This window comes from Pezoporus flaviventris, unplaced genomic scaffold (assembly GCF_033815535.1).
Source record: "Pezoporus flaviventris isolate CSIRO_AGI_PZ_B2104156 unplaced genomic scaffold, CSIRO_AGI_Pfla_v1 ptg000066l, whole genome shotgun sequence".
Taxonomy (NCBI): Eukaryota; Metazoa; Chordata; class Aves; order Psittaciformes; family Psittacidae; genus Pezoporus; species Pezoporus flaviventris.
This window is the reverse complement of record NW_026892614.1, coordinates 1,118,964-1,134,620: the sequence shown is the minus strand read 5'-3', so window position 1 is coordinate 1,134,620 and position 15,657 is coordinate 1,118,964. Positions and strand designations below refer to the sequence as shown.

The 15,657-nt window shown below is 43.3% G+C and overlaps 1 protein-coding gene across 4 annotated transcripts in view; it reads right to left on the bottom strand.

Annotated features, from left to right (window-relative positions):
* Nucleotides 1-4,996: 4,996 nt before the first annotated feature.
* The window catches only part of MOCS1 (molybdenum cofactor synthesis 1), a 28,226-nt gene continuing 17,565 nt past the window's right edge, over nucleotides 4,997-15,657 (bottom strand). For 2 of the 4 annotated variants that reach the window (XM_061470894.1, XM_061470892.1), the window contains exons 6-11: nucleotides 15,077-15,188; nucleotides 14,634-14,746; nucleotides 13,904-14,014; nucleotides 12,957-13,077; nucleotides 11,493-11,540; nucleotides 4,997-8,324 (exon numbers count right to left, since the gene is read on the bottom strand). In XM_061470894.1, the coding sequence (XP_061326878.1) occupies nucleotides 7,474-8,324; nucleotides 11,493-11,540; nucleotides 12,957-13,077; nucleotides 13,904-14,014; nucleotides 14,634-14,746; nucleotides 15,077-15,188 (1,356 nt within the window). In that variant the 3' untranslated portion in view covers nucleotides 4,997-7,473. Of the gene's footprint in view, nucleotides 8,325-11,477; nucleotides 11,541-12,956; nucleotides 13,078-13,903; nucleotides 14,015-14,633; nucleotides 14,747-15,076; nucleotides 15,189-15,657 lie in introns of all 4 variants that reach the window. The other 2 variants (XM_061470896.1, XM_061470893.1) reach the window with 2 other exon arrangements.

Here is a 15,657-nt window from a genome sequence, read left to right as displayed (position 1 = left end):
GCTCATCCCCTGTGTAGTAAGTGGTGGCACCTCTGCTTTTGGGTAAGACACTTGTTCTGAGCCTGGCTCCCTCATGGCTGAGGACACATGAGGTGTTTTGCCAGGCTCTCCAGCAGCTCCGTGAGGGTGGGAGCACAGGAGTGCTCACTCGCTTGCTCTCTGCTCCAGCTGGGTTTAATTTTAGAAATACAGTGCTATCTTGGGGCATCTTTTTCCATGGAATGCAAGTCTTTAAGTAAATAAATAACAGCTTTGTGGAGGTGGAATGATGGCCTGCAACAGCACTGCAATGCACGCACTGAGTCGTTTCACTTGCATGTGAAGCATTTTGTACAGATACAGTGGCTGTGCTGCCTCCCTCCCCTCCTCCAGACCCCTCCAGAGCTGCCCAAGTGTGTTGATTAAAAAGAAATAAAAACACCTTGAAATGCCAGCCTTGGCAAAGTGGAAATGAAATCCCTCCAGCTGCTGGGATTCAGCGAGAGTTCTCTGGCATAGGTTTGCAAAAGCTATGTTTTTCAGTGATGGGCTAACTGCATGTGAGACATCCCAGAGGGATGTGCTTGGAGGCATCCTCACTGAGCTGGGCAGGAAACAGCAGGCTATAAAGATGAGTGGGAGAAACTTATGTTTAAATACACCTCCCAGTCTGGCTGGCCAACAGCCTTCTGTACACAGTGTGTTACTGATGGCTGAATGTCCTGGGTGTGTCCCTCGGAGCATGTTTGCTGCCTGGAAAATCGCATTAATGCTATTTTACCAGAGCAAGAGCCCACATTCACTTCTCAGGTGCAGCAGCTCTGAGATGCCTGCATGGCATCTGTTGCATAAGCTGCTGGTAACCCTCGACCCCTGAAATCAGCAAAGTGAGTTCTAAAGCTCCCTGCCCAAGCAGGACCCTGGTGGACCATGGTGACCTCCTTCTGATGTAGGGACTTCAGGGATTCACTGTAATCTGCAATGTGGCACAAACAGTGTCAGAATCTCCCCAACTGCTGGCTACTTGCTTTGCTCCACTCCCACTGTGCATTTCTGCTGCCACTGGTACGGGATGGTGGCTGAGATGACAGGGCACTGCATGTATAAGCTTATCAGGCCAGGAACATTATCTTGGGTACATTACGAATTGGCAGTAGCACTTCTGGGTGCCTCCTTAAAGCCAAAGGGGAGGCTAGATGGTGCCTAATCGCAGAGGTACAAGTGAGCTTTGGCTATGGCTTTTGTAGAAAATGGGCTTGAAATCAGTGTCTGTGGCTTGGAAAAAGCATCATGTAGCATCCTGGTGCCACATGCGGACAGGATGCTTGAAGAGACTTTGCTCTTGACTTTCTCTCATAAGAAGACAAGCTTGTCCTTTTTCCTATAGCTCTTAGCAGGAGCGTTTCCACGCAAAGTTTTAGTGATAGTTTTGTGTGTTTGTTCAGGGCTGGTTGTAGTATTTAATTCACTTCAGGTCCTGGGGATTGCAATATGCCCCTCAGCCTTGCTGGTGATTTCCCATCCCAGCAGGCTGTGGGATGGGAGGATTTTCCACATGGTCTGGTTCTGCATCCTCCTCCTCTGCAAACTACCTGTCTAAGCAGTTTCCTGTCCTCCTTGGCCTCAGCCTGCTTCTTCCACTGACACCACAGCCCTGCAGGGGATTTTACTTTACTTTTTGTAAACTCTAGTGAAGGCCCTCTCCTGCGGGGCCAGGCAAACTCTGTCCATGTTCTCTATGAGGCCTGGCAGCAGCTTGTCTTTTCCACTAATCTCAATTAAGATTCAGTCTTGGCAGGATGGAGCCTTTCGGGCTGCCAGCCGCAATAGGAGAGATGAGGCTTCAGGGGCAGCAGAAATTATTTCCTTCCCTCAGCTCGGCTCGTTTCCTGGATCTGGGCTGAGGATGGCCCCGGGAGCTGATCTGCTGGAGCCAAGTAAGCCACGCAGAGCTAAAATGTTTCCATTGAGCGTCAGGACCAGGGAGGGGAAGCGCAGCTCTTGGAGGCACACAGACTGTGGGTGGCAGTGGGGAGGTAGTGGGAAGGGATGGGATAAGATGGCATGGGAGGGAGGGAGGGTGCAGCTTCATACACCACTAGAGACAACAGCAATTCCAGTCTTGCTGGAGCTGCACGTGGGTAGGCATGAGTGCTGAATGATCCCGTTAATGAAATGGGAGTTAAGGCCTTAGTAGGTGGCAGTAATAGCTGGTTGGAAACCCCTCTCTCCCACCCCCCCCCCCCCCACCCCCCCCCCGAGGCAGATGCTACCAGCAGGGTCTCTGCCTTGTGCAATGCTGCACATCTCTGCTGGTGCTAATTCAGCTTTTCCACAACTGGCCCAGGGCACTACTAATGGAGTGGCTATGTATCTGATGGCATGTGGAATCTTCCAAGCATAATATTAACACTACACGGTTGCCTGACCCTCCTGCAATCTCCTCCTCCTCTTCCTCCCCAGCCTGTTGTCACATTGCAGCCAAGCTGCCCTTGACTTTGCAACTGGACACTCTGCTTTTGCTGGCCTTGCATCCTGCCAGCTGTGCACACTGGAAGTATCATGGGCATAGAAGGCTGTTTCTGTTGTATTTATTTTTTTAAGGCTAAACCATGCTGGAACAGCTTAGTTGTACTTAAGAGTTTCTGGTTTTGAGGAGGCTCTCCAGAATTTGAAGATAACCTCCATCCCTCTCTGTTGATGGAGCTATTGGTGAAGCATTTGTCACTATAATACTGTTGCTGATTTGGGCTTCTGGAAGAAACTCTTAAGCAACAATGAAGTGTGAAGTTTTGCTCCATGGAGCACTTCTTGTGTCCCTTGGAGAGCCAGGAGCTCTAGGCAGGCTGCCTGTGGGGCATGGCCATGCCATTGCAAGTCAGGGTTTGCACATGAAGCTGAGCAGTGCCTAGTTTGTTGTGCTGCTCTGTTCAGAGCAAAGCTCAGTGGTATCTCAGGTTACCCATCCCTTCCAGTACTCAGAACTTGTACTCAGCTATTACTTTGGGTACCCTTTGCTCTCTAAAGGAGCAAGAAGGCAAGTACAAAAACAGAGATGCTAAACTGAAAGCTTCCTAATCATGTCACTAGCAGTGTGGAGACAAGGGAAGGTAGAGACAGCTGGATTTGTGTCTTGGCTGCCACTGTTCAAGCTTGTTGCTTAAACAAACTTGTCTTGCTCTTACGGCAGGGTGCACAGAGCTTGCTCAAAGCACTTCAAACCCAGTCTGTGAAAAAAGATTTGGCTGCTCCAGCCTATGCCTTTCCAGGGAGTGTGCCAGATGTGTGAGGGGTTTGCCCACCATAGTCATTACTTTGCAGTAATGACTCCTTGGATCCACTGATTTTGACACCTACACTGGGACTTTAACCTGAAGTCTCAAAAAAATGAAAGTCTAGTCATGCCACTGCAACCAGCAACTCTTCCAACTGCTGGGCTGCCTGAAATGTTAAGCTTCTCTTGGAGCAAGACTCTACTAAATGAACTGTGGTTCCGTGTAACTAATTAGCAGTGCTGTATTAAGGCCAAAGCACACACAATGTTATAGCCCTTCTTAGGCTCTTTAGATGCCTGCATAACTGCTGCTGAGGCAGCCAGAAGGTGCTGCAAGCTATTGAAAGGCCACAGAAGGGGTGGGATGAAAAGCCAGATTCTGTCCAGTCAAATCCCATGTAAAGCTGAGTAACGTCAGCAACTTACAGAGAATGACTACAGGTCGCCAGTGGCTTAGAATAGCTTAAAATTCATTCCCTTTTTTAGTGCTCAGCTGTTGTTGCTTTTAGTCTGTTTTTGAGTGGTTCCCATTGCGAAAAAGAAATTCCTTCCTAAGGTATTTCAAGCCGTGTCTTCCTTCAAAGTCCCACTCTTTCTCCAGCAATTTCTGAGAGCACGGTTCTCTCTGACCTAGATTTAATCTCTTTAGCAACAGTGAACAGCTTTTGCTGGCTTCTCCCTTCTATGCCACATCCAGTTTTTTCCACGGCAGTCCGAAGCTGGGGTGACTAGCCTCAAGATGTGGCCATGAAGGAAAGACAGACCGAACTGCCACAGAAGACACAGGCTGGATTAGCAATGAACAAGCAGGAACTCACAAATGGGACATTAGCTTGGATGAGGCAGAATTTCCATTAGGCAAAAGCTATATTGTAACATTGTAAGGGCTGCCAGGTTCTGCAGTATTGGCATCTGTGTGGTGTTTGGCAGCACAGCGCGAGAGATGTGACTCATTCTTACGGCTTCCTTCAGGAGAAGGGATGTCGTGGGCTTGGTGCTTTATACTGTTTCTTTTGGTTAAACCTTCAAAAAACTAATTCCAAATTAGGAAGCAGCTCCTAGAAAAAAGGATGTAAACTTCGTGCTGTTACTCCGGCACTTGGAGGTTGTACCTGGAGAGACCCTCTGCCAGTAGAGCTGCTGTCTGCCTTCTTGCAAAGCACCTGCAAGTGCACTGTGCCTGGCTACAGTTAACAGCTCATCAACTTCCTCAAGGAGAAACAGGCTTTCTTGGTAATAGGTGAGAGACTTCCTGGAAGCTCAGGTGGGTCAGAAGGGGAATTTTCCTTAGACTTATGATTGAGGGGGTATGGACTTCTCTACAGGCACTTCCCCAGACCTCAGGTTCTGTGCATGGTCCCTCAAGTGTTAAGAGTGAGGGCTCTGGAGGCACCAGTACCTTATGTTACCCTTCAACACAAAGCAGTGCTGTTATATGCAGCCACTGACTTGAAACAGGCATGTGGGAGAAGCTGGAATAATGATGAGATAAATTATTATGTTAATAGGATTACTCAGTTTAAGACCAGCAGATAGAGAGGAGCTTCACTCAACAAAAAAAAGGAAGTAATAGACTCTTTATAGTAATAAGTTATTGTGACTGACCCCTTTCTAACTGATGACTAATCATTGTAACTTGTCTTGTTGCTCGTCCTGAGTTAACTATTCATAGAAGCTGTGGATTAAAACATAGATGTTGCTTTGAATGAATAAAACAGGAATCCAAAGTATTACAAAACATACTCCATTACAATTAGTCTTTATTAAAAATGCAGTGGAGAAAAAAGCAAGCCTCCAAAAAGTCAGTTCATGAATACGTATTACACCATTGCCCACCCAGCACCACTGATACATACACTGCTGTCAGCTTAATTTTGCTCACAAATGTTGACTGTTATCTATATATTTATATATTGTTATATCTATATAGATATATATCTGCATAGTTTCAAGACTTGATAATGTAACACAACCATAAAATGGCACCAAAATCTGTTTGCCCAAAGCTTTCTGCCCCTCTTAACCCAAGAAAGTAGTGAAATGTGCGTAAGTAGCAAAATGTGCGTGGCAGTCATGCATGTGCTCAGTAGTCCCTTGTGTAGCCTTGAGTCACTCCTTTGTGTGAGCTTTACAGCATGATCACAAACTTCTCAGAAGCCAAAGTACCATATACCCCAAAGCATCATTTTAATACTACTGAATACGTCTAGTTTCCTTTTAGTTTTCAAAGCTAGCTAGAGAATGGGTGGAAGCAGGGCGGGCAGGGTGGGTTGTGTGTGGTGGGGGGAGTTGCTTGTGTGTAATTGGTTAACTTAGCAGGTTACACACGTGCATCCTTTTTCTGGCAATCTGTTTCCATGCTGAGCTAGGGAAACTTCTGTGCTGTGGGCACAGCAGCTCCAAAGGTGAACATAACTTCGTGTATTTGCATGGCTGGGGGATTGTTGGTGCTCAGTACAGCAGTGCTAGGTACGCTCCTGCCCCTACTCTTAACAGACACATCAGTGCTGTCCAGGCATCATGAGTGTAACACTGGATGTAGGTGTACAAACGTTAATGGAGTTTGAGCACCATGCTTTTCTGACCCCTTCCCCATTCAGCTGTAGCTCCTGTGTGTGTGGCTTATCTCACAGTGACAATGAAAAAAGAATCAAATTAATTAATCTATGATGGAAAAGGTGACTTCTGTGGTAGCTAGTGTACGAAATTTGCAGAGGATTTATCATAAAACCTTTGCCTCCTCACTTAGACCTGTGCTTACTTTAAGTGAGTAGGATGTACAACAGTGTGATGTGTGCTTTACTGATGCTCACAGTAACTAAACCTTATTTCATGAGAAGCAGCTACCCGCAAGGTTTAAGATGCTTTTTTGGTAGCCTCTCTGATGTTACTAGAGCTGTCTTCAACTCTCTGTGCGTATGGAGAAGGGAGCACCCTGAATCATATGCAATTTCACATTAGCCATAAGCACTAGAAAACAAATAAACTGAAGCTGGAAACACCCAGTTTAGAGAATTTAAATTAACATTTGAAAAGGATCCATCAGTATTAACAACACTCTCAAGTAAACTCTTGTCTAGGATAGTCAATTATCAAAACTATCTAATGCTATGTGACAGTGGGCATTGTAACATTTATGGGGACAGTTAAATGCTTTGAGGCCAGAAGACTTCACAAAAGCAAATTTGGAGAAACATGCAGGAAAACACTCTCACCTAGCCAACACCAATTACCTTGCTCTTCCAAGTGGCTACTAGTCTTAAAGTTTGTTTTATCTGTCAGGACAATGCAGGTTGCTCATTAGTAGGAGCTGCACTGTAGGACCGAAAAATTTCAGGTCTTCTGGGGCTTGGTGTGACACCTATTTCTACAGCCAGGGAGAGCTGATGCCTACTTCCATGCATGGCACAGTTAAGTCCTTGAGCATGCAGACACAGGGCCTCTATGTGTGTGAGTGCTAAGGTCAAAATGCTGGAACATGCTTCTGCCATTGTAAAAGGAATCTTTTGGATCAGCAAAATAATTCTTCCAAACCCAGAAATCCTCTGTTTCTACATCATCATGTTTTACAGAGAAGAGAACTGAGTAGCTGACATCTTTGTTTTTTTCTTTTGAAACTGGTAAGTGGATATTTCCATTTGCAGGCAGGGGAAGAAATAGCAAAGTAAAGGGATGGGAGCTGCATATCTGAACCTGGCTGTTCCCCAGCTATAATCTCTGCTTTATGATAAGGTTCCCAAGCTGTGTTCTCCTCACTGTCACCTTCTAAATTCAATCAAAAACATCAGGGAGAAATACGGACACAATTCTGAAATCTTAATCCTTGACTTAGAAACAGTTGCCAAATAACAGCACTTTCAGCACTTGCTTCATTTCCAGAACTCACAGTTGCATGGTGTGATGACGGCAGCTGCAAATATTTCACAGTAAGAAGGAAAAACAAACCCAACTCTGTGGCATGACTAGGGATCTTGGCTCTAGCTCATGGTAAGGACAGTGAAATTTAGGTACTGGCAGAGTGGAGAAGCTTGTTCTCTAAAAAACAGGTTATCAACAGGGATAAGTGGCTCCAGCAGTAAGTTGACAGTGTAAGGCAAACTGGAGTTTTAGGGTTGCTGTAGGGTACACCTGCTGAGGTCTCCAAGCCTACCAGCTAAGCAAAGGTAGTTCTGTAAAAGGCCAAACATCAGCAGTGATCACACGGAAGTGTCTGGTATGATCTAAACTCTTGAGAAGTCTCCCCTCTGGCCACCTGTCTTACTAAGCAACCTCACCTCTTCAATCACAATGTCATGAGTAACTGCTTTGCACATATCATACACAGTCAGGGCAGCCAGGCTGACAGCTGTTAGAGCTTCCATCTCCACCCCTGTCCTCCCCCAGGTCTGACAGGCACTGCGAATAACCACTGCATATCTGTCCTCATCCAGGCTCAGAGACACCTCCACATGGTTGAGGGGGATGTTGTGACACAATGGGATCAACTGGCTCGTCAGCTTGGCTCCCTGAATTCCTGCAACCTGGGCCACTGCCAGCACATTCCCCTTCTTCACCTGGTTCTGCCTTACCATCCCAAATGCCTTCTCACCCAGGTGGACCACAGCAACAGCAACAGCACTTCTTCTTGAATCTGATTTCCCTCCAACATCAACCATTGTGGCCCGTCCTTCTTCATCAGTGTGAGTTAAGCTGTCAGAGGCACGAGATACCATAGTGCCCAATTCTGATCTTGGACTTGCCCCTTTGGACTGGTAGTCCACTGAAACTTGGTTTACAGGAGAAGCATCAAGGCACTTTAGGTCAAATGTGGAGCTTGGGTCCTTCTGGAAGACACAGGGACCTCTAAGATGTGGTTGCAGAATTCCTGTTGTTATATGCCACTGTTGCTCTGGGCAAGATCTTGGCAAGTAGAGTTGCCCTGTAAGCTTGTTTTCCATTAATGCTTTCCTCATTTGTTTGGGGAATCTTGCTCTCAAAGTCAGCCAATGGCTGAATGTGTGACCCCACTGTTTTGAATTTGGGGAATTCTGTAGGGCATCTTGGCATAGTGGGAACAGGATCAATGCAGGTTCTAGAGGGGAAAAACCATGAGTAACATGAGAATGCATATTATTAACTGGAAAGCTAAGCTGAGTCTGCAGTACCTGAGAAGCCTGTCAAAGCACTGCTTGGGACTTTCTGTACTGCAAAAACCTCAATAAGCCTCCAAACATCCCCTTTTATCCTCAAGCCTTTCTCTCTCATCGGTTCCATGCATCTGGTAGTTGTTATTACCAATCCAAAGACTCAAACCACTTATTTCAAGGTCTCTGATAAGAAGAAACAACTTGCTTTCAAAACTATGAACACTGAGAAACAGCAGCCAAGAAAGCTTATAAGAACATCCATTCTGAAGAAAAGAGTCACAGCATCTCAGCATCCATTTGAGATTGTCCCAGCAGCAGCCTTCTTTCAAAGGCTTGAAAGGGTTAATAGGAAATTCTTGCACTCAGATTTTCAACTTTGCCTTTCCAAGCACCTTCCTCCCAGCACAGGCAGCTACACTTCCTGCTTCCATCCCTGTCGGCAGGGAAGGGTCATGCCAGCACCTAAGGACAGCAGGAAGCAGAAGCACTGCAACTGCAGTGTCTCTGAGTTCAGAGGGTGGCTCTGTGATGGGAAGCTCTTTTATTATTAACAGCTCTTACCATGTTAATGACAGCTGAAGCTTAAACACTGGAAAAACCATGCTCCTCTCATTGACATATAGATTTTAAATCTACTCAGAAGTGTGTTCCAAGCTGAGCTGGCAGTTTCCAGCTGGCAGAGAAGTAGTAAGCCCTCCTCCCCCTTTTCACCATTTAATCCCTTGGTTTTGGCATTTGCAGAAGGCTAAATGCCAACTGTCAAGACAAGGAGCCTTTTTCATGCATAAATAGTGATTTGTTTTGTAAGTGAAGAGACAGCAGTATAGAGGTAAGCGGTTAAGCACTAGTTTAATAGCCTCATTGATAAGCATGTTTCTCTTTTTCTGGAGCTCCTGCTCTCTTTGGTCTGAGAAATTTGGAATTAGACCACGCTTACAAGAATCCCCTTGGACTGTCCACACAACAGTAACAGACACAGCATTGGTTGTGCCACCATGCCCTCTTTCTTTAAAAACAAACCAAGCAATCTCTTTTTCTTATTAGTGTCAGCCTCTGATGTGCTTAGTGGCTTTTTCATCCATAATACCCTCCAAACGTTGATCTGAAAGTTTAAATCAATCCAAGATTTCAAGGTCTTTTTGTTTTTGTTTTTTTTAAATCCCTGCAGTCATCTAAATTCAGGCAAAGTCCCTTTTTGATCTGCAAGTGATGGCCTACCCACTAAAATTAAGATTCCTGCAAGTTCAGTGTTAATGTGTTTACCCTCAGAGGAATGGAATTAAATGGACATAAATGTTTTGAGTGCAACATTGCTCTGCTTTAGAAGAACACTGAAAATTATTCTTACTCTTTCATTCCCTCTCTCTTTATACAATGGTGCCTAACATGAATACTCCTTTTGAAATCCAGGAACTCAAAGTACTGTCTTCTGGATTTCTTGATTAGCTTTAAAGCTCAAGCTAAACCTCTGGCAAGGTGTCATGTCTTCAGAAGCTGGACTGCAAAGGTAGACTAGTATTTAATTCTACAGTGTAGACACACATGGGTGGGAGCAGGGAAGAGAAGTGCTGTTTGCTCAAGTAGTGATAAGTAAAAAAAACAGTAATAGGCAGTAATGCGTGCAAAACATCTTTGCTTTTCCTAACAATCACAATCTAATTTTCTTCAAGTTCTACCTAGTCATCTCTATTTTCACCCAAATTGCTCATATACAAAAAAAAAGTTTCCTACAGCACTACATACAACACAACTGAAACCATCTCATACACTGCATCTCCTTATATTCTGTTACTGTGTTACTGCACCTGAAGTTTAATTGTGTTAGCTTACAACTAGCACAATCCTGGGGGTAGGAGGAAGGCAGGAGATAACTTAAATTACAGAGGAAATTCCCATAACTGAAGTGAACCCATGAGGACAGCAACCTGCCAAAAGGAATATTTTGATTAAGCGAAATGGGATACAAACCATACAGCAAAGGATTGGACAACAGCAGTGCAGGGAAGAAGCCAGGTTTGGCTCCCTGGGACTAGCAAAACCAATTAGTGATTTCCACAGCATTCATTAAGTTTCATTAAATTAATTCCATATACACACCCCCACTGACTGCTCGCATGCCAGCACGATTTGAAGTTTGTAAGTAATTCAAAACACAGTTGGGAAATCTCCTAATGAGTCCCCATGTGTCACAGTGGGATACTCTCCACTCATCTCCAGTCTGCAGTGACTGCCAGCAGTTAGTCTCAAAGAGACACGGAACAGCTGGGGGAGGACCTGGACAGGCTGTGCCTCCCTTACAGTATGTTAGACAATGTTAAAGCACTACTCAAAAGGAAACTGGATGGATCAGAGCTGTAGCCATACAAACATTGCTATGAATGCTAACTTTGGCATGTGGAGATTTTTTCAAATGCATCCTGAAAAATTACGTAGGTCCCTGTGAGCTGTCAAGAGTTTAGTATATATGCTATTAAATATAAAATGCTATCTAATATAAATATATTTATATATTTAATATAATGCTATTTTATATAAATATATTTAATATAAGTGCTATTTTTAAAGATGAAATACTATTAGAAAATAAAACCCCCAAAACAACCCCCCAGAAATAAAACTCCAAAACAGAACATTACTCCTTATGGAGAAAGTCAATACCCACTTAAAACAGAGGGTCCTCTTTCCCCTCTTCCTGGAACACAACACAGTAGTAGCCAAATACAAAAGAGCAAAAGCAATCAAACAGAGAAATACAATCCAGCACCACACAACATGGAAAAAGTGATGGACCTTTAAAGTGGGGCAACAAAGGGAAAACAGTCCCAGTGAAAACCTATGGTAGAAGACCGCTGTAGATCCTATTTCCTAATAAAGGCAAGAGAAGTACAAGCACTACGGTCTTGAATAAGGCTTGGTAGGGACATTAGACCTTTCTCCTCTTTTACTTCAGCTTGTGAACCACAACTGCCTTTTATAGAAATCCATTTCTTTGTCTAAACCTAAGCCAGAACCAAACACGAGTTAGACTTGAAAGCCCAATCCACCCTGCTCCCCCAAAGACAAAAAGCAAACAAAATCATTGTATGTTTATTACGTACTGATTTATCACCCACCAATCAGGATCATTGGCCGGTTTTTCATCTGGGAAATGTTAAACATGCCTAGAAATAAAATAAGGAACACATAAAAATCCTAGCTTTTTAGGTTTGAACTCATGCATCTGGTTTACATATTGTGTTTTCTGCTCTTCACAGTGCAACCTGCATGCTAGAAAAATCAAAGCTCAGTAAAGACTGAGGAAGCTGGAGGAAGGGAAATCCAGCATGGTATTATTTAAAACCATAGCTGCCACAGCCTCCAAGCATCCAGCTGCTATGGCTCTATCAAACTGTAGAACCCTTTCCCAGAAAGCTTTCCCTAATCTGAATTATAGTCTCCCTACTACAGAATTCAGATAATTTGAGACTCTTGTTTCTTAACAATAGCATTTAACTGTATTACTTCCATGGATAAGCTGTTAACAGTGCTCTAGTTCAGAGCTGTCCAATCACAGAGGGCCCCAGGGACAACACTGGGATTAACACAAATTGGAAGATGACAGACAATGCCAGGTAAATGCTGCTGATGGCAAAATGGCTTTACTAGAGGGGAAAAACACTCTTTTCCCTTAATCAGAAAGTCAGAAATGAATGGCCTGAATGTAAAGAAACCAAATCCTTCTACCCCTTCCCTTATATTTACACAGCACTATTTTATCTGGGCAAACCAATGAACTTTGAAGTTAATCTATGCCCAGATTTAAAAATTCCCTTTACATTTGTTTTACACATCATGCAAAAAGGGCAAAACCAACTGTTAGTAAACTGGCAGAATCTGCAAGAGAACAAAAGGACCGAAGTGTATTTTTAGCGTAATCATACAGCCAGTTCATATATTAGGTCAGCATTCCCAGCTGCAGCCAGATTACAAAAATATGGTTAAGTACAGATGTGACTGAAATACAGTTGTTATGAATATAAATTCAGAAGGTTAATCTAACCTGAGGATGGGACTGCATCATCATGGAACCTGTGTCATGACCTTATGCAGAGCAATAGATGGGTGGTTACGAATTTCTGCACACTCAAAAAGGGATTTGTCATTTAATGCAGTAATTGGACCAACAGCTCAATTTCATTTTGGTACTTATTTTACAGCAAAGGGATCCAGCACAACTCCATCAATTTTTACTTAGTTTTACACTTTGCTGCTGTTGTGAGCAGTGGTATTTGCATCTCTTTAAAGACAAAAGTCAGCCTGAAAGACTTGTAGATGGTCCAGATTCTAGCTCATGTGGAAACTTAGAAGACTCAAAACTAACATTCAGACTCTGGAGTATCTGCAGGACTGGTACGTTACCAGCTTTCTACAAGATAATACTCGTATCAGATGGGAAAATACTTTCCTTAAATAATGCAGCTTCATTCAAGAAGCTTTCCTTTCCTTCCTTCTCCTGGCAAGTCAATGCATTCTGCAGCAGTACCAGGACATTGCTTTCTCTAGTCACTGCTGTTATTTCTCAGGTACAACAAACATACCAGCATGCTGTTTCTTCTTCCTGCCCACTGCTGCTCCAATGACTTGAACCAACTCTTCCTCTGAGGCACCTGACCGTAAGTGATCTCTCAAGGACACTTCTGAATTCCCAAAAAGGCACACCTACAGCCGACCCAAACAAACAAAGAGGAGAAATGAGAAATAATAAAGTAAATAGCTACTACAAGTATTTCATCCTAAACTCAGAGTAAAGAGGTTTGAACAGGCCCATCCTACTGAAGAAAAAGAACACTTATGGAGATTTTTTTCTTTATCTCTCTTTATGTACACACATAGACAACCTGGGATGTTTACGTAATGCAAGCTCACTGGGCCTTCAGGCTGCCTTGGTCATCTGACGTTAAACAGCAGCACAGCTGTTGTCAATATCAGGTGACAATGTGCAAATGCCAGTTTTTAATTGAAAACTTTAATATTCCCCCAGAAACTGCCAGCTTCAACGTGGCAAGAAATAGTTATTCCCCTTCCCTTTCCTACAGCCGCTCCACAAATGTAAGGGCTGCTTTTGAATGAGAAGAGTTGCAAGAAGATGTTTGGTGAAACATGACAGGATCCTTGTGAAACACAAAAGCCAGCCCTCGCAGCTGCTTGGATCCTCTTTTTAGTGGGAAATCATCTGCTTGTCACATGTTTAAGATGATTTTGCATCTAAGATTAAAACAAATGTTTATATTTCCTGGCCTTGCAACCATGTTTTACAAGTGAAGTTAACTATGGTAGCAAAACAGAGAAACCAAAAAAAGGTGATGTAACATCTCCCTAACAGCCCAACAAGCTTGAACAAGAATACATACAGGATTACCAGCTAACTCCTGTTTATAATTAAGTATCTTTCTATCCTACTTTACATCCCAGCTACTTTGGAGGGAAGAATTTCAACATTACTCTTGCCACATGAAAGCAAAGAGAATCCTGTTTCACTACCAACTTTTAGATTCCCATCTGCTGTTATCCTCAGCCGACTGCAGGATCCGCAGAAGTGCTCTGACATGGAGGTGATAAAGCTGATTTGGCCCTGGAAATGTGGCACTTTGTAACTCTACAGAAATACAGAGGAGGAAAAAAAAAAAAGTCAAACATCTACTCCTCATTTTTACTGCTGCATTTGTCCAAAGACCACAGATTTTCTTGAATTCTAAGGTTACAGCAGAATAAGAAAAAAAAAAAGTCAGCTTTGTCAGGGGTTCCTGTTTATTCTGCCTTTTCCTGGAAATTCACAAGCTCGTTAAATGTTTGCTCTTGTACTTATCAAATGACTGGTGATGCCAGTACTCAAGCAACCACAAGCCATAGATTCATGTAGGCTAGAAACTCCCCATGTGACACTACACACTCTAAAGCAGTACTGTTATTTCACTGAACAACTGTTTCATCCGGCTTGTTGATGTGCAGACAGTTTCAAAAATTGTAAATACAGGATACAGGCCTTAAATTCTTTATATCTGACTGTGGCACACAATAAACACATTGTATTTCTAAAGGTAAAGACTGTGATGAGTCAAATCACAGGCAGGCACCTTGATCAAAATCCTACAGTTACCACACTGAGTATTTTTATTTTGATTGTCAAATATAAATGCTAAATTTGGGAGAATTTGGGGATTAAGGGCAGGGAAAGAATGGGGACACATTTCACATGATCTTTGTCTAACCCCAACCTTAGCTGTGCTGGAAGTTTCACAGGACAATTTCTCCAATTCAGGCCATTGCTGTTTAATTGTATCAAGCATTTCTTTGTAGCTCACCATCTTCTTGAAGTTCCATTTATTGCCTAGAATTAACAAAACCAGCATAACTTTAAACTCTGGTATATATTTTTTTAGTTAGCAGAGAACCACATTTACATTCTCCACAAATCTCAGTTTTTCCTGTAGGTAGCCCAGCCCCCACTAATCCTGCCACCAATCCTTCTCCAGCTTATCCCAGGAAGACAGGTAAGCTGCAAAAGATACAACATAAAACTTAAAGCAATTCCTAATTCCCCAAAAGAGCTCACCAGAACTTCAAGAGACAAGTCAACAGGGTGAATAATCACAAACTAGATTCATCTGTCTCCAAGGCACACTGCCTGCCATGAAGAATCTCAAAGCAGACTGCTTACCATCAAAGGGCATGTATTCTATGAACCGCACATCAAGGGGCAGATCCTTTGTGAAATCCACAAAGCCCAGCAGTTCATCTTCATTGAAGCCTCGCATCACCACACAGTTTACCTACAGGAAAAGCAAACACCTGAAATTAGCGAGCAGAGTATGACTTTATTCCCTCTTAACATGAGGTTTCACAGTCCTTGTAGAAGGCAACATAAAAAGAACTTTTGGGGTTTTTTTTTGCAAGCAAAAATGATGAGAGAATTCGGCAGGACTGCAATGATACAGATGATCATTTCTGCCAAGCTTGCCTTTAAGTTTTTGCATCCAACAACATTAAAGTTTTTATTTCTCCATTTAGCAAGGTGACTAACAAGAGCTAGGCAACAAAGGCATCATCTTACTCATCTAGTGTATGGCAGTATTTACTGTCTAAAATGACAATTTCACTCCCCATTCTTATGTTGTACAGCTTCTGCAAAAGCACTGGCAGGGGACCTTCTACAGCACTATTTATGGCATAGGCAAATTCCCCAGATCCAGAAGTGTTCACAGTGCACTCCATAACCATAGGCTCCAGGACTGGTTCTGC